This window comes from Culex pipiens, chromosome 1 (assembly GCF_016801865.2).
Source record: "Culex pipiens pallens isolate TS chromosome 1, TS_CPP_V2, whole genome shotgun sequence".
Taxonomy (NCBI): Eukaryota; Metazoa; Arthropoda; class Insecta; order Diptera; family Culicidae; genus Culex; species Culex pipiens.
In genome coordinates, this window is record NC_068937.1 from 97,585,419 (window position 1) to 97,602,724 (window position 17,306).

Here is a 17,306-nt window from a genome sequence, read left to right on the forward strand (position 1 = left end):
ACCGGTCGACATCTTGCTAGTTACGGCAGTAGACCCACAGATCACAACTACAGGGAGTCCTAGGATGACCCTGGACATTTCAAAATATTAACAAAGTAGTCTACCATACTCACTGAAGCTATGCGGTTATTATCAGTGGTAAAAAATCACTGACCTCTTGCTTGTTACAGCGGTAGACCCACCGGTCTAAACTCCAAGGAGTTCTTGGATGACCCAGAACATCTCAATAAGTTGTTACAACAATGCACTGTAGCCTTCCATACTAACTGAAGCAGTCTGGGTAGGATCCGTTTTCAAAATCTTCAAGTTTTGACTTGTTTCTATAGTAAGCCTCTTGCACAAACGGTTCAAACGGATAGAAACAAGAGAAGTCACGTTTCAATCATGCTAAAACATATCAGAACTTATAGTTTTTGCTGATACGCGTCGAATGAAGTCAAGATTATCGAAATCCATAATAAAATAAAGATTTTATGAGTGATTATAGAAATAGCAAAAATACGATTTTTTGTACATTTTAACCCAAAATACTCAAACTTCAACAACTTGTAACTTTTGAACCCCGAGGTTTAGAGAGTTCGTCCAGAAGACTTTTTTTCATGTCTCGGCGAGATCTTTCGAATAAAGTTTCTCCCGTTCGTGTACATCCTTGGACCAAATCCGCCCATTCTCCTTTAGGTAAATTCAGTTGCTCCAATCCAGCTCAAATTAGGAGCTCAAGCATATTGTTTCGGCCCTGCAAATCTACGGCAACAATCTAAATACTTGAAAAAAAAATTGCCCTTGCATGGCCATTACGCTGGCTCGCTATGTAGAATAGCCCTTTTCTGGCCACAATCAGGTCTCAAAATTTGGGAGCAATCTACGGTCACTAAATCCGGCACTCCACTCCGCAAAGCATTTACAATTTGTGTGGAAATGTGTATGGGAAACCAACTTTCCGTCATTTGATGTTTTCAATTTTCATTTTGAAAACTGATACAATAGCTTTAAAAAATAAAATTTCTAAACCACGTATTAGACCAATTTGGAGCAAGCTGTATCATTTTCTATATTCATTTTCCAGGAGCAAGATAGAACCATATTTTTCGGGAAAGCTCTATATAGCAAATTTTATCAATTTGAATACAAACTTTGGAAAAAACCATTCGGCACTGTACGTGTTTCTGGGGATCCCAAATTACATGCTTCCCCTCGAGTTGAGCTTGCGCAGAAATTTTGTCGGTCGGTATTATTCCAATTTATAAAGGGCTATTTTTCCAAAAACATTGGTTCGACCTAATAGGAAATAGGATAAGTCGGCATGACAACAAAACATCTAGGTATTTTTCTAGGCTTTTTTATTTTCTAAACATAATACATAATTTGTCATCAACTCTTAAAGTTTACACCACAGTTGCGTATCGTAATGGAAGAATAACCATGCATTATCAACTTCCAGATCTAATAAATAAAGAAAAAATATTTTTTTTTGCGAATGTTTTGTTCACTTTGCATTTTGTTTCTTCTTATAAGATAATATATAATTGTTCCAATATCAACTTAGTCGAGCGGATTCTCGCCAGGAGAACCGACGCCTCTAGTCGAACCTCCCTCCATGTCCCCGCCGGTCGGCACCTCCGACGTCGTGCCCCGATAGACGTCCTCGTTGACCAGCCGCTGCCGTTCGATGTACATCGAGACCTTCATGTTGCGCAGCTGGTGGTTGTTGATCAGCTTGAGCAGCGCAAACACCGACAGCCCAACCCAGACGGCAAACGAAGCCCAGGCGCCAAACTGGGCGGTTCCCATCTCGATGTAGAAACCGGACGTTTGGATGTTCAGCTCGACGTTGGTGATGTTCTGGCCGTCGGCGACGTCACAGCTGGGGAAACGCTCGGTCATGTCCGAACACCAGGTCATGAAGCCCAGGGTGATGATGATGGCGGCCACGATAGTCATGGCGCAGAGGGTGATTCCGAAGACTACGTCGAAGAACAGCGCTAGAAAGGAACTCTCCAGCTCGCGGTAGACCAGGATGGCCAATCTAGAAGGGGGTAAATGGATCTTGAATTTATACTTCTTCTACTAAACACATCTCAACACTTACCGATAGATCTGCACTCCGGACACGACAAACAGGGCCACTCCGACCAGAATCGGATAGTTGCAGTAGGTCTCCGAGGCCCACCTGACGTCGAACAGCCCGTCCGATTCCTGCCATGTTCCGGTGGCAAACAGCAAACAGTGACCACTGCAGATAAGCAAGACCCCTTTTATGAATCAGCCCCCGGAACGGCCATATCTTCAACTTTATTGCGACTTACCTAAACGAGTGGACATGAACGGACAGCGGGATGAAAATGCACAGCGACAGGATGAGGGCGAACACGTGACCCGCCACCTGGCTTAGGATCAGCACGTTGGACAGGGCCATCTTCCGAACGCAACCAGTTGGCACGGATTTCACTAAACTAAATTATTCGAGACACCAAAAATGCAGATGAAAATCGCTGCTGACAAAGCGATTGCACTATTTGGGTGGGAGCGATAATGTTTTTGTTTACTTTTTGATTGATACTGTTTGACAGACAGAACACGGTGGTCCGAGTAAAGTGTACTCTACTGTTGCACTTACCCGTTTACCCAGTTTCGACGATTGCGGGTCTAAACGGTTTGGACGAGTAAAAATCTGATTGAAATTTTTGTAAACGCAGCATCTCATTTTAGATTTACACCAACCATAAACAATGTTTAAACTCAGTTTGTTTTGGTTCAATTGACTGATCAAAAGAGAATCTGAAAAGAGTCACGCAGGTGCTTTGACAATTGCAGTGCTGCAAGCTATTTTGACTGATGTGCATGTAGTGGTGCCAGTTTCAGTATTTTAAGATGTCCGTTCTCTAATAAGCTTCAGGCTCTCTAGTTTTTGGCTCATCGTGTCAAATCGTGCCAAATCGCGCTCATCGTGCTCAGATCGTGCTCGAATGAAAATTTTCATTCATGCAGTCAGAGTTGCCAGAAAATATTCGTTCTAGCAGTTTCCCATGAAATTGGGCGCACTACTTCGGGCCAAATTGGCGGTGATGAAATATTGAAAAATGCATTTTTTTATTTTAGGCCGTTGCAAATATTTTTCAAAGTTTATGTCCCCCCCCCCCCCCCTTCAAAATCGGTCAAATATTTTTTCAAAAAACTTCAAAATTTTAAAGGAATTAGAAGTCTAACCAACTGAAAACAATTAGAAATGCATTTTCCTGCGATTAAAATCATATTTAGCATGTCTGGGATCGATCAAACATATTTTAATTTTTTGTGAAATTCCAATGTACAGCACCGCAAAAAGTTTTATTTCGGCGAAAAAAAAATTTCTTCAATTCTTGGATATTTTGAAAACTAATGATTGCGAATCAACTGGGCAGGTGTAAAATGTATTTAAAAACACTTTTTTCATTCAAATGTTGAAACCATGGCCTGTAATTTCATTTTTTTTTTTACTTCTAACGCATCCAGGTCGAGTACTTTCTTATGGAGTCCCGGTTCCATTCGCGGTAAAGTAAGCCTAGCTTATGTGTTTCACCACCCATTGTTTGCTTTCGTAAAATATCAATTTTTAATAGAAATTTGCAAAGCTATGAGAAAAAATCAACCCAATCTCGGATATTTAAGGCACATTTTGAAGTGCTTCAAATTACCTTTCGAATGCAACTAAGAGAATCAGAATTGGGTCCTAAAGCCCTATGTAATTTTTTTATGTACATCGGTTAAAAAACACGTTTAAAAGGCATTTCTGAATACTCTTTTACATTTTAATGCAAAAAAAAAAAAATTGACAAGACAACATTTTTTCGATGGATCAACTATGGTCCCCTTGGAAAGAGCTGTCAAGTGGGACATTTTCTGTCAAGAAGGGCCCCTAAGCTAATTTTTCAAAATTGATTTAAAAATCCATTTTAAAACCTTTGCGGTTGTACAAAGGGTGATTGTACTCAGAAAATCGTTGTGAACAATAATATCAAAAACTTAAGCTAAATTTTAGGACCCAATTGCGATATTATTGTTCACAACGATAAAGCTTATTTTTCTGAGTACAATGACCCTTTAAACGACCACAAAGGATTTAAAATGGTTTTCAATTCAATTTTGAAAAATTTACTTCACGACCCTTCTTGACAGAAAATGTTCTACTTGACAGCTCGTTCCAAGGGGACCATAGTTGATCCATCGAAAAAATGTTGTCTTGTCAAAAAAAAAATTTGCATTAAAATGAAAAAAAGTGATCAGAAATGGTTTTTAATCGTGTTTTTTACCGTTGTACATAAAAATTTACATAGGGCTTTACTGCCCCTGATCGCATAAATGTCCCATATGCATTTTCATCGATTTCGAGTTATTGATGCAGTTTGGTTCAAAATCGTGTGCTCTTTCAAAAGAGCCTATAACATCCAGTACTTTGTTCTAGAAATCAGGAGGAAATCCAGTTTTTTTCGCGAAAACTTAACACGTAGCCTTACGTATGGGACAAACTTCAAAAGCGTTTTTCTCAGCTTGCTGTTTTTGCATATGGGACATTTATGAGAACATGGGCAGTTTAGTACCCAATTGATCAAGTTTTAGGAAAATGGGAGCAATTTTATTTTTTAAATGTTTTTTAACCTCTACAATCATGCAATGAGGGCTGATATTTGGCATGAGTTCAAACAAACGCTGAAAGTTTCATCCAAATCGGGAGCCCATTGATACGACCTCTAGAACAAACCGAGCAAAATCTACAAAAACTGCATCTTAAGGTCGTAGAAGATGTCCTTCCTTTTTGGGGCAATGACTGTCAATGATGGTTCTGAATTCAGGGTCCAGCCTATTTCTATTATCGGCCTATCAGCACTTTGATCATGAATTACAGCTTTCATAAAGTGTTTTTGATTGTTCTAAAGTAACAAATTGCTCAAATAAAAGTGAGCAAGCAATAATCCATTGTTGATGTATCTAAAAATGTTGATTTAATAGCGGAAAACTGCAAAAGTGAGTGAGTGATTAAAATGGGTATATTTTCCCTAGTATCCAAATTTTTAAGCGAAGATGGCGTTCCATTGGTGAACACCCGAAATGTCAAAATCACGCAGTGGTACCAACATTACGAAAAAAGTGTGCCATGGCATGACAGCCATACTTTTTTTTCTAATGTTGGTGCTACTGCGCGATTTTGACAATTCGGGCGTTCACAATTCGAACGCCATCTTCGCTTAAAAACCTGGATAAATTTTTTTGATTGATGCATTCTGAATCAAGATTTGAATGTTTTTCTAAAACAAAGATGGCCGCCAAATGGCCAATTTGGAATGATACCTTCCAAAGCCTTAAGGACTTACTTGCTGCTTACCCGAGCAAAGAATTCACATTCACCCACTGTGAATTTTCTGCGTGCTGTTCGCCCTCGGTTTGGCAACACTGTCGCCATTGTTTGACATTTTGCATTGGCGTCGCGCACCTGCCTGATGACAGAAAGTGAAAAAATGTCAACCAAAAGTGTGAAAATGGAATCGTGAGCCAAATTTTCGTGAAATTTCGTGAAATAAATTGCCATAACTCGCGATTCGCTGTCACAATGAGTGCGTAAACGTCGCGCGGAACCCGTTTGCCATAAAAGTGTAGCCAAAAATCGTTTGCTTCTGCGGGAAAAGCAAAATATAAATAGGAGGGGAACTTTCCCTCTTCTCTTCCGCCCCTTCCCCCTTCGCGAAAAGCATCCCAAACAACAATGATGGACCTCTGCCGTCTGACGAGCGCGGCCGTGGACCAGCCCGACGACATCAAGATGGTAGAGATTGATTTTCAAGCACTGTGCCGAGTTTGCGGTGCTCTCGGCGAGAACCTGACGTCGGTGTTTGGAAAGCGGGCCGCGGACCGGCTGCGGGAACGAATCACCCGATACCTGCAGATCGAGATCCGCTCCGAGGACTGCCTGCCGACGAAGATCTGCGACGGCTGCCGGGAAACGCTGGACCAGTTCCACGAGCTGTACGACAAGTGCCACCGGACGGACGAGAAGTTTCGCTCGATGATGAGTTCGGCCGAGGAGCTGAAGGAAGCGACGGAACAGCAGCAGCAGCAGTTGCAGCCGTCGTCGCCGGAGGGCAAGCAGAAGAAGGGGGCGCGGAACAGTAAAGTGGATTCTGTGATTGATACCGACATGAAGTCGTTGGAACCGGAGGAACAGGATGAGGAGAGCGGAAAGCCGCGGAAAGTGCCTGGGGAGTCGGCCAAGAAAAATACCAAAGAAATTAAGCGGAAGGAGGAGGAGGAGGACCAGGAAGCGTCACCGGAAACGAAAGGGTAGGTTTGAGTTGGGGGATAAATGTTGTTCTATTTCAGGAGCGACTGGAAGCCGACTGGGAATCCGGAACATGGAACTGCATATCACTACGTTTCGATGGGTACGACTACGCTCTGTTGAACGAACTTAAACACCGCAACTTCGAAGTTGTAACACTGCAGGAGATGTGCTGGAAAGGTAGAAGTACAGGAAGAACTATGCTTCGGGGTTCACCATGTACTAGAATAAACTGACTCGACTGTTCAACGCTATCTTGGAAATTGTGATTTGCGACTTGTGATAGCTGTAGGGGTCGTGTTTGCACCACACCTTGTATGCAAGTTATGATTGCGTATTCTGACACAAGTGCGCTTGGTTATTAGTCTGTAAAAATCTACCAAGCGGAGGGTATTGCTGCGAGTCGATAGCGGACGGACGAACACGTAGGCACGAAGCTTATCAGCCGCTACATCGCACCAGCAAAGCGATTCAAACTCGTATCCATGTTGCAAGACACTGATTAGATCGGTTGTCCTCTTCGGTCTCGAAATCTGAACGCTTCGGCAAGATGACGAACGAGTGGTTCAGGTGCATGAACCCTGAACTGGACGTTTTGCTTGGAGAACCGATCATATTTACCTACCGGATCATTCTGGACGGGTTTTAAGTGGAACTGTGAACACTAAACTTAGCCGGAACTGTGTGTTTCTGATCTGATCAGTAGCACGGTTCGCAGAGCAATGGCGAAGTGAAATTTGAATGATTTAGTTTAAGATTACAATTGAACCAATTCCGATCGCGTGCCGATAGACCATAGCAGTAAGCTCCTAACCTGCACCGCTGTAACAAAACTAACCGCGTGCCGTGTGTTATTGTTGTTGCAGGGACGACCATCTGCGGCACGCGATCCGGGTTGACGGCTACAGTGAGTACCAGGCGGGCATGCACAAAGGCGAGTCTGCGGAAGAGAGCGAGGAGATTTACAGCGACTACCAGTTCATCGAAGCAGAGGAGGAAGAAGAAGCATACGACGATGGCGCGGTCAGTTCTTTGGGTCGTGCCCCTACCATGAGTTTAGATCGGGACTTTGTGGAGGCCGCCAGAGTGATTGAAGAGGACGGCTCGATAAGCTACGAGTGTGCCGAGTGCGGTAAGAGAATCAGATCACCGCACACGTACCAAGCTCACCTGCGCATTCACAACGGGGAGCGACCATTCCAGTGTTCGCAGTGCCCGCGGACGTTCCGGATTTCGCAAGGTCTGGTTCGTCACATGCGGGAAGTTCACGAACGACGCCGAACGTATGCGTGTGAGATTTGCGGTGATCGGTTTGGGAATAAGCGGAATTTGGACCAACATCGGAATCGGCACACCAACGAACGACCGTATCGATGCGAAACGTGTGGCAGCTCGTACAACCAGAAGGCGGCGTTGCTAATCCACAGCCGGATACATGGTGCCGAGCGGAACTTTGTTTGTGGAGTTTGCTCGAGGGGATTTCATACGCGAACCAAGCTGCAACTGCACGAGTCAACGCACTCGGATGAGCGTCCGTTCGGTTGTGATCAGTGCGAATTGCGGTTCCGGAACACGCATGATCTGCGACGTCACAGCAAGAACCACTCCGCGGATAAGCAGTTCCAGTGCGGGCTTTGTGCCGGGTTGTTCAAGCAGAAGCGATATTTGTTAAAGCATTTGAAGACGCAACATCAACACGATGCAGAAACACGTTAATAAAATATGTGTTTTTAGTGAAATAATGCCTTTTTCCAAGGAAAGAATTTCCAGGTCCTGCACGAACTGTTCTGTGTATTAAGATTTGTTTTTGTTTTTTATTGTATTGTTTCATCTCATCAGGCGGAGAATGACGCGTAGCTCGAAGACTGCACCGGCGCCGCAGGCCATATCAACGGCGGCGTTCAGCTGTACGTTCTGCAAGACCAACGGAACCATCAATTGCCGGAATACCTTCGCCGACAAGGCGGGCCTTGTCGATCACCTGAAGGATCAGCACTCGGACCAGATCTTCCACTGCGAGCAGTGCGACAACTATCTGGACCGGAACATCCTGATTCAGCACATGACGATGCACGCGCTCAGTCTGTTCAGTCAACCGAACTCGGAATCACAGCCGATCGCGACGGAGGACGAGGACGACCAGGAGCAGCAGACATCCGGAGTCGATCTGGAGGAGGGCGAAGGTAGTCAGCAGACGGCCGAAGGTAAGTCCGGCGGTGGGACGGAGATCGCCAACAAAGAGAACGATGACAAGAGTCCGGAGACGACGACAACTCAACCGACTGAAGCAAAGACCGGCGACGTTCGGAAGCTGTACTGCTACATCTGCGAGAAGACGCTGGCCAACCGGAGTGCGTACTCGTACCACATCAACCAGGTCCATCTGAACATCAAAAACTTCTCCTGCTCGTACTGCAGTAAAAAGTTTGGCAACCAGCGATTGCTGAACAACCACGTGGCCGGAGTTCACTCGCGTGATCGGAACTTCACCTGCACGACCTGCTCGAAGGGCTTCAAAACGAACGTAGCGCTGTACAACCATCAGCGTATCCACGACGACGGTGCGGTAAAGTTCGAGTGCACGTTTTGCGATAAAAAGTTTCGCTACCGGAACCACCTCACTAGTCACCAGTTGGTTCACATGAACGAGCGCAACTTCCCCTGCAACCAGTGCGACAAAAAGTTCAACAACCCCGAATGTCTGCAGAAGCACAAACTAACGCACGTGGAAACGCTCCCCTACCAGTGTCCGCTGTGCGGGTTCAGCACGAAGCAAAAGCGATATCTGGTCATGCATGCCAAGCGGATCCACATGGTCCGGTAAAGACTTGAGTTTGAGATTTCATTCCGTTTAGGGACGTTTACTATACTGCACACAAACATCACAAACCACACCTAGTAAGCATTATCGATGTACTATTCTCCATTATACATAAATACTAAATATATTCGAAACCTAGTGGCTATCGCGTAGAATGTAGGAACAACAATTACGTACTCAACAGAAGTAAATGAAAACATTAATGCACACACCACACACAAACAAACCCAGTTTTAGTAACTTTCGTAGGACAAATATAAATAAAAAGTAATAATCGCGCTACGTTTAATGGCTACCGGTGTACCTGAAAAGTATTAGCGATTAGGAACGATTCAAAAACACATAAAAACACACACACACAAAAACAGTAAACGGCAGCGCAGAATTAATAATATTAAAAGAAAACAACAAAATCAAAGCAGTAGCATAATTATATAAAAAAAAAAAAAACTTAAGCGTAAGCAGTAAAACGTCAAAAATACTAAATGTTTTAGAGCAAGAACACTCACACGTACTCTCCGTACTATACAGAATTGTTTGTCTCGTTCGTTATTAGGTTGTTAGAGAGCGTTCGTTGTTCCCGTCAACAAAGTAGTATGAAACGTGAAACCCCGGTTAAACGACTAATATTTTCATTATTTATTATCTCGTGTCAGTATTATATTAGTACGATTTCTTGATTGATTGATTCCCGTCGTGCCGCAGCATCGTAATTTATTTCGAAATAACCCCCCCGCTTGATATTATCGCTTTAACGTCGTCATATTTATTGAAAAGAAAACAAAAATAAACAAACCAACATTGTCAATCTACGCTATATTAGCTGAAAATATTGGATATCAAATCGTTTATCTATCGATTGCATCCGAAAACAGCCCATGTACGATCCGCTGAACGCCTCTGTTGATGACATCCACAAGCGGTTTTCTGAGATTCGCTAATGCAAGATTCCTACTCGACACTTAGCTTGAATGGTTAGGCGATACAAACCGCTTTAACAACCTATCCCATTTCCACTCTGTGATTCGAACTGACAACCTTCGAATTGCGAGTCCAACTGCCGACCAGAGACTCTACCGAAGCATGCAATCTAGGAATGCCAAGTTTTTAAAGCGGAGGTCGGGCCGAAGGCCGAATACCAAACGCCAGAAAATGTCAAATGCCAGAAAATCAAACGCCAGAAATTGTCATTCGCCAGAATTTTTTTTGCCAGAAATGGTTAAACGGCAGAATGCGTCAAATGGCAGAAAATTTGTAAGGCAGAAAGAATGCAAGGCAAAAATACTCATTTGGCTCGACCAAAGGTCCAATAAGACTCAATCACTCGCGACCACAAATCGAACGCGACGAAAAACTGCTCTGACCGTTTCCTACCGTTATTCACTTGCACACCAATCGCTACCGAATACTCTCTCTTTGCTCTCCCTCTCACTCAAATCGGTTAGTTCAGCGAATAGCTCAGAGAGGCTGATTGCGCTAGGTCGCTCAAAGCTGAATCGAAATAGACTGCGATCGGCTTTGTTTTGATCATTTATTAAACTGCTGAAAATCAAGTTTATCAAATAAATTATAAATGTCTAAAATTCAATATCACTGGACTGCCGTTCTACGCATACTTGTCCCATGTTCAAAAAGGTACAACTGAGAAAAACGCGATTGAAATTTTTCGACCGTTTTTTGTGTTTCTACGCATAATTGTCCCGTGGGTCCCTATTCACCCCATAAGGGGTCGTGCATAAACCACGTGGTCTCCTTAGGGGGGGGAGGGGGTCCGAAATTCGACCGAAAAAAAACATGAAAAGCCATGGGGGGGAGGGGGGGGGGTCGACGGCTGACCACGTGGCCTTTCAAAAAAAATATTTTCTTAAAAAAAAGAAAAAAATACGCGCTTTGAGTTTACTTATATGCATAAATTTTTGTTACACTTCAAAAGCATACAATTATTGTGTTTAGAATTTTTACTTATATTTCAATGTCACAATATTTTCCAATTCAAAATTAATTATATATTTCGGCAGATTCATATCAATGCTTTGAGACTGTTATTGAATGAACACTTTTTAATACTCATTTAACTACGTCTTACCTTTTTTTAAAAGCTGTTAAAAAATAAAGTTTCAGTATCCAAAGTAAATATACTCTAAAAAATGCGTACCAAAATGCAAACAATTTTTTTTTGTTGATGGTATCTTGTAGCTAAAAATGTGCTTGCAAATTTGCATTGAAAGTATATGTAGTTTTAGATAGTTCTATTTTCGAACAATTTAAAAAAAAAAAACCTGGCAATTTTATAAGATTTTTGTAACAAGGCAAAAGACTAAATATGTATTATAAATGAAGTGTCTAAAAATGATTCTCGGCGAAAAAAAATATTTTCAAAATCTTAGATCTTAGCTAATAACCGTAGCTGGTCCTATAAGTGATCGAAGAATCTTTATCGAAAGATTTCCTTTTGACACTTAAAACAAACTCAAGATATCTTGTCTCCTCTCTCATGCAATATTTTTTTAAACTTCTCTAGGATTTCGGTCATTCGATTTTTTTTGTATTTTTTAATCCGACTGAAACTTTTTTGGTGCATTCGGTATGCCCAAAGAAGCCATTTTGCATCATTAGTTTGTCCATATAATTTTCCATACAAATTTGACAGCTGTCCATACAAAAATGATGTATGAAAACTCAAAAATCTGTATCTTTTGAAGGAATTTTTTGATCGATTTGGTGTCTTCGGCAAAGTTGTAGGTATGGATACGGACTACACTGGAAAAAAATAATACACGGTAAAAAAAATTTGGTGATTTTTTTATTTAACTTTTTATCACTAAAACTTGATTTGCAAAAAAATACTATTTTTAATTTTTTTTATTTTTTGATATGTTTTAGAGGACATAAAATGCCAACTTTTCAGAAATTTCCAGGTTGTGCAAAAATTCTTTGACCGAGTTATGAATTTTTTAATCAATACTGATTTTTTCAAAAAATCGAAATTTTGGTCGCAAAAATTTTTCAACTTCATTTTTCGATGTAAAATCGAATTTGCAATCAAAAAGTACTTTAGTGAAATTTTGATAAAGTGCACCGTTTTCAAGTTATAGCCATTTTTATGTAACTTTTTTCAAAATATTCGCAGTTTTTCATTTTTTTAAATTAGTGCACATGTTTGCCCACTTTTGAAAAAAATATTTTTGAAAAGCTGAGAAAATTCTCTGTATTTTGCTTTTCTGAACTTTGTTGATTCGACCTTTAGTTGCTGAGATATTGCAATGCAAAGGTTTAAAAACAGGAAAATTTATGTTTTCTAAGTCTCACCCAAACAGCCCACCATTTTTCAATGTCGATATCTCAGCAACTAATGGTCCGATTTTCAATGTTAATATATGAAACATTTGTGAAATTTTCCGATCTTTTCGAAAACAATATTTTCAAAATTTTCAAATCAAGACTAACATTTCAAAAAGGCCAAACATTCAATATAACGCCCTTTTAAAATGTTAGTCTTGATTTGAAAATTTTGAAAATATTGTTTTCGAAAAGATCGGAAAATTTCACAAATGTTTAATATTTTAACATTGAAAATCGGACCATTAGTTGCTGAGATATCGACATTGAAAAATGGTGGGCTGTTTGGGTGAGACTTAGAAAACATAAATTTTCCTGTTTTTAAACCTTTGCATTGCAATATCTCAGCAACTAAAGGTCGAATCAACAAAGTTCAAAAAAGCAAAATACAGAGAATTTTCTCAGCTTTTCAAAAATATTTTTTTCAAAAGTGGGCAAACATGTGCACTAATTTTAAAAAATGAAAAACTGCGACTATTTTGAAAAAAGTTACATAAAAATGGCTATAACTTGAAAACGGTGCACTTTATCAAAATTTCACTACAGTACTTTTTGATTGCAAATTCAATTTTACATCGAAAAATGAAGTTGAAAAATTTTTTCGACCAAAATTTCGATTTTTTGAAAAAATCAGTATTTATTCAAAAATTCATAACTCGCTCAATGATTTTTTGCACAACCTGGAAATTTCTGAAAAGTTGGCATTTTATGTCCTCTAAAAAATATCAAAAAATAAAAAAAATTAAAAATAGTGTTTTTTTGCAAATCAAGTTTTAGTGATAAAAAGTTAAATAAAAAAATCACCAATTTTTTTTTACCGTGTATTATTTTTTTCCAGTGTAGTCCTTATCCATACCTACAACTTTGCCGAAGACACCAAATCGATCAAAAAATTCCTTCAAAAGATACAGATTTTTGAATTTTCATACATCATTTTTGTATGGACAGCTGCCAAGTTTGTATGGAAAATTATATGGACAAACAAATGATGCAAAATGGCTTCTTTGGGCATACCGAAGGCACCAAAAAAGTTTCAGTCGGATAAAAAAATACAAAAATTAAAATTGAAGAAAAAAGACCGATTTCGTAGAGAATCGCTCAAGTACAAAGAAACTAAAAACCCCAATTTCAGGATTATCGCACAAAATTTCAGTTTCATTAATTTGCAAGTGAAACGTCTAACATTAAAAATTAACCAGTAACGAAAAAACGAACGATACATACTTTAAGATTCACCAAAAAATTGGATGAATATTTTGGTCTAAAAGGTATTCCTTATTTCATGGGTTACACAATTCGGATTGTTATATTCCATAACATTTCATAAAATACACGTTTACTATCCATCGGCAAAGTTGTAGGTATTTTTTTTTTAGTTTTTTTTAATGTTAATATGGACCATCTGTTGAGCCAAGAGAAACAAGGGCAAACATTTTAGATTTTTAGAGAAAAAAACGAGCTTCAAGCAAACATTGTTTTTGTTTCTTAATTAATTTAAAGATTAAAAAAATAGGGGCCAAAGGTGCCCTTTCCTGAAAATATTAGTTTTTCTTTAAGCTGAGAAAATATACTATACCCTCAACTTCATATTTGAGATAAAACCACTCAAATATAAAGACACATTAAAATAATTTAAGTTTTAAAGCGTTACTTAATTTTCAAATGCCGATATCAATTTGTGAAATAAATTTCAATACAATGCCGTTAAAGATCAACATACATAAAACTCATTAAAAAAGATGGAACGGTATTTTCAACTCGCTGGTTTTTTTTTTTTGTTCATAACTTATTTTTATTAGGTCCTTTTAGGTGCTGTGACCAGGTTAGGACCGAGGATCAAAAGTACAAAAAATAATAAAAGAAAAATAAAAATAAAAACCGGAACTGATCTAGATTATCATTTTCTCGTGCCATGTGTCAGCAAGTGTGCGATCACGTCAATCTGTTCCTCGGGTGTCTTGCACTGCCTCAAGCGACCTCTGTATTCTCTGTAAATGGACCACAGCTCCGACTCGCTGTACAGCTTCGGTTCGCCTTGATCCGCCTTCGGGGTTGCACCGGCGCCGGCGCCAGTATTATCTGGACTTCTTCCTGCGGGACGAGGATGTTTTTCTTCCGTCCCGACGGACGGCACCGCTCCAGGTAGCGGAGGAAAATCCGCCGCGTTGAACGCGGCTACAGCCGGAGTCTGCTTGTCCTTCTTCCATGCTGGCGGCTTCGGCTTGGACGCCTGCTGCCTCGACTGGATGAACTGCGCACGTTTGGGACAGCTGCGGTCCAGACCCTCGTGGGATCCAGAGCAGTTGACACACTTCTTGGCTTGCGTTTCTTCTGCGTTGCACTTTTCCGTGCTGTGGGCACCCCCACAGCTGCTGCACCTTGGCTTGAGATGGCAGTTACTGGTTCCGTGACCGAACTGCAAGCAGTTCTTGCACTGGGTCACGTGCGGTTCTTTGTTCCGGTAGGCCACCCACCGGACGACGACTGATCCCACTTTCTTTACCTTGCTACTCAACTCCTTCAAACTGGTGTGCCCCTTGGGGAAGAGCACGATGAAAGGCGTCTCATCGATGGCGGGAAGCTGCTGCTTCCGCCTGATGGCGTGTACTGCCAAGACGTCCAGCTGATGTTCCGTCTTGAGCAGCTCCTTGACGTAATCCGGTTCCGCGTTCGGGAGACCTCGCATTACTACCCGGTGCGGTCTCGCACTGCGCTTTCCGTGCGTATAGAACTGCACCTTGTTCTTCTTCAGGTGAGCTTGCACCGTGTCGAAGTCGTCGCTCGAAAAGCACGTAATTTTGGTGCCGTACCGCGTCAGTTTGTGTTCCGGCCAGTGGCGTACTAAGGGGGGGGCGGCGGGGGCGGCCCGCCCCGGGTGTCACCCATCTTGGGGTGACACCCGAGCTGATGGGGTGACACCTGACTCGGACGAAGAAAAAAATATAATTGACCTAAAATATGTTCATAAAAAAATCATCAAGTATCTAACTAATATAAACAAAACACACAAGTTAAATTTTCTGAAACATTCATTTTGGATGGGGGTGACACCCAAAAGTAACACTCATGTTTTAGAATATGTTTACATAGTATACTTATAATGATGAAGTTAAGTATTCACAGTTAGTAAAAGAGCATGTTTATATGAAGACTAAAGACTTCAAAAATTTAATTTTCAGGGGTGACACCCGATCATCAAATAAAGAAATTTTGATAAAGATACTAATATGTAAGGGGTGTCACCCCTATATTATTAATGTACAAGCTTATAAAAAGAGTTAAATGGAAAATGTTTTCTCATAAAAATGTTCTTGTGACAAAGCACTCTTGAGTTTGATTTTTTTTTAATTTCTCGGAATGTGGGTTTATTTTTGTTTCCTTCGGCAATGTATCAATTGAAAGCAAAAATAATAAAAAATACTTTGAATTGAAAAATTAATAAAACAACTGTTTGCTATCAAAACTGGAAGCTAATAAAAGGGTGCTGAAAACGGCAAATTATTTTAATGACAATCAGGGATGGAGTAGTCGCCAAAAAAACTTTTTCGCTTGCGAACTTTCATCACCCGGAGCCGATACACGCAAGAGAAAATTGCCCTTGAACTTAAAAAAAATAATCAGTTGAAGATTTTTTTGTGAGTTTGATTGTTAGCAACACTTAAATTATTTTATATCGTTTTACTTACATACATTGTTACTCTACGAAATGAGACAAACCATTTTTCGACGTATGAAATTACATCTGAAAGTGTAGTAATGAAATCGGTGTTTCACCGAACGGACTGATGTTTTGGTTACATTTTACCGATCTTTCGTGCACGATTAAGAAGAGCCATGATCCTTTCCGATTTTTTTTATTTGAACATGTACTTTTATTCATGTATTCAACTATTTTATATAAAAATCACCGTAATTCTTTTAGGAAGGTCAAAATATAACCTAACAGTAGATACAGTTTCAACCACAGATCCGTTTGAAAATGTGTTTAACATTTTGAACAATATTTGATTATATTTATTATTCTTTAGTGAAACTTTACATTTTGCACAACCTTTGATTTGATTTTTAGATTTAATTAAATGTTTTAAATTTTAATATTTAACTAGATTTACGTCCGTCTCAATCCCTTTTCATAAATTTCCTTCTAATAAAATTTCCTGTGCAAAAAATAATTGTTATTCAATTCGATACTTTAATTCAGTTACGTTTAAGGTTTGTTTCACCGAATTTAAGATTTTTGGAAAGTAATCTATTTTTCAGTTTTACAAATATGTTTGTACAGAAATCCCTTTTGTAAAGAAACATTTTATTTACTACTCTTTTCAATTTGAATAAATATTGAAACATACATTTAAACAACAAAATCTAAAAAATAAATTAAATCAAAAATTACATCAGAGAAATTTATATTTTGCAAAACAATGCATTTTATGATGTTTTTCGAAATTCAGTGTTTAATTGAAGAAAAAAATCCAAATATTTTTTTTTCTAAATCGAAACGAACTGACTGGAAGAAAACACACACTTTTTCAATAAATAAATATTCCAGCGAAATCTTTACTAGGCAATAATGAGAGATACAAAAACATCTTAACGGTACCATTGTTTTCTTTTTCATTAAATTGATAGAGAATATTTAAAATTGAAAATTCTTAAAAAATGTATTTAATTAGATTCTTGACTATTTTTTGTACCAAATTTTATCATTTCATAATTATTAATAAAAGATAAAAAAGATAAGGAATAAACATACAAATTATATGAAACATAATTATATCATCTTTTTTTTGTTATTCGGGTAGTAGAATTTAACATGAAAATAATAATTTTGATGGG

General features: G+C 39.6%; 2 protein-coding genes across 3 annotated transcripts; one reads left to right on the forward strand and one right to left on the reverse strand.

Moving 5' to 3' along the window:
• Positions 1-1,323: 1,323 nt before the first annotated feature.
• Positions 1,324-2,550, reverse strand: LOC120427677 (transmembrane protein 179). The gene is made up of 3 exons (XM_039592558.1): positions 2,307-2,550; positions 2,090-2,233; positions 1,324-2,026 (listed from the first exon to the last, which is right to left on the reverse strand). The coding sequence occupies exons 1-3, from the start codon at positions 2,414-2,416 to the stop codon at positions 1,543-1,545; spliced, it is 738 nt and encodes a 245-aa protein (XP_039448492.1). The 5' UTR covers positions 2,417-2,550; the 3' UTR covers positions 1,324-1,542.
• A 2,891-nt stretch (positions 2,551-5,441) lies between these two features.
• Positions 5,442-9,633, forward strand: LOC120427679 (zinc finger and SCAN domain-containing protein 2-like). Of its 2 annotated transcripts, none has more exons than XM_039592561.2 (2): positions 5,442-6,312; positions 7,177-8,052. In XM_039592561.2, the coding sequence occupies exons 1-2, from the start codon at positions 5,738-5,740 to the stop codon at positions 8,024-8,026; spliced, it is 1,425 nt and encodes a 474-aa protein (XP_039448495.1). In that variant the 5' UTR covers positions 5,442-5,737; the 3' UTR covers positions 8,027-8,052. The 2 variants fall into 2 exon arrangements, with proteins under 2 accessions (XP_039448495.1, XP_039448494.1); XM_039592560.2 differs by lacking the exon at positions 7,177-8,052 and adding an exon at positions 8,150-9,633 and having other exon boundaries at positions 5,448-6,312.
• Positions 9,634-17,306: the final 7,673 nt, after the last annotated feature.

Coding starts and splice junctions, on each gene's coding strand:
- LOC120427677 (XM_039592558.1), bottom strand. CDS start 2,416: ATGGCCCTGTCCAACGTGCTGATCCTAAGCCAGGTGGCGGGTCACGTG. Junction 2,234..2,306: donor GTTCATGTCCACTCGTTTAG/GTAAGTCGCAAT, acceptor GCTTATCTGCAG/TGGTCACTGTTTGCTGTTTG. Junction 2,027..2,089: donor TCCGGAGTGCAGATCTATCG/GTAAGTGTTGAG, acceptor ACCCCCTTCTAG/ATTGGCCATCCTGGTCTACC.
- LOC120427679 (XM_039592560.2), top strand. CDS start 5,738: ATGATGGACCTCTGCCGTCTGACGAGCGCGGCCGTGGACCAGCCCGAC. Junction 6,313..8,149: donor GCGTCACCGGAAACGAAAGG/GTAGGTTTGAGT, acceptor TCATCTCATCAG/GCGGAGAATGACGCGTAGCT.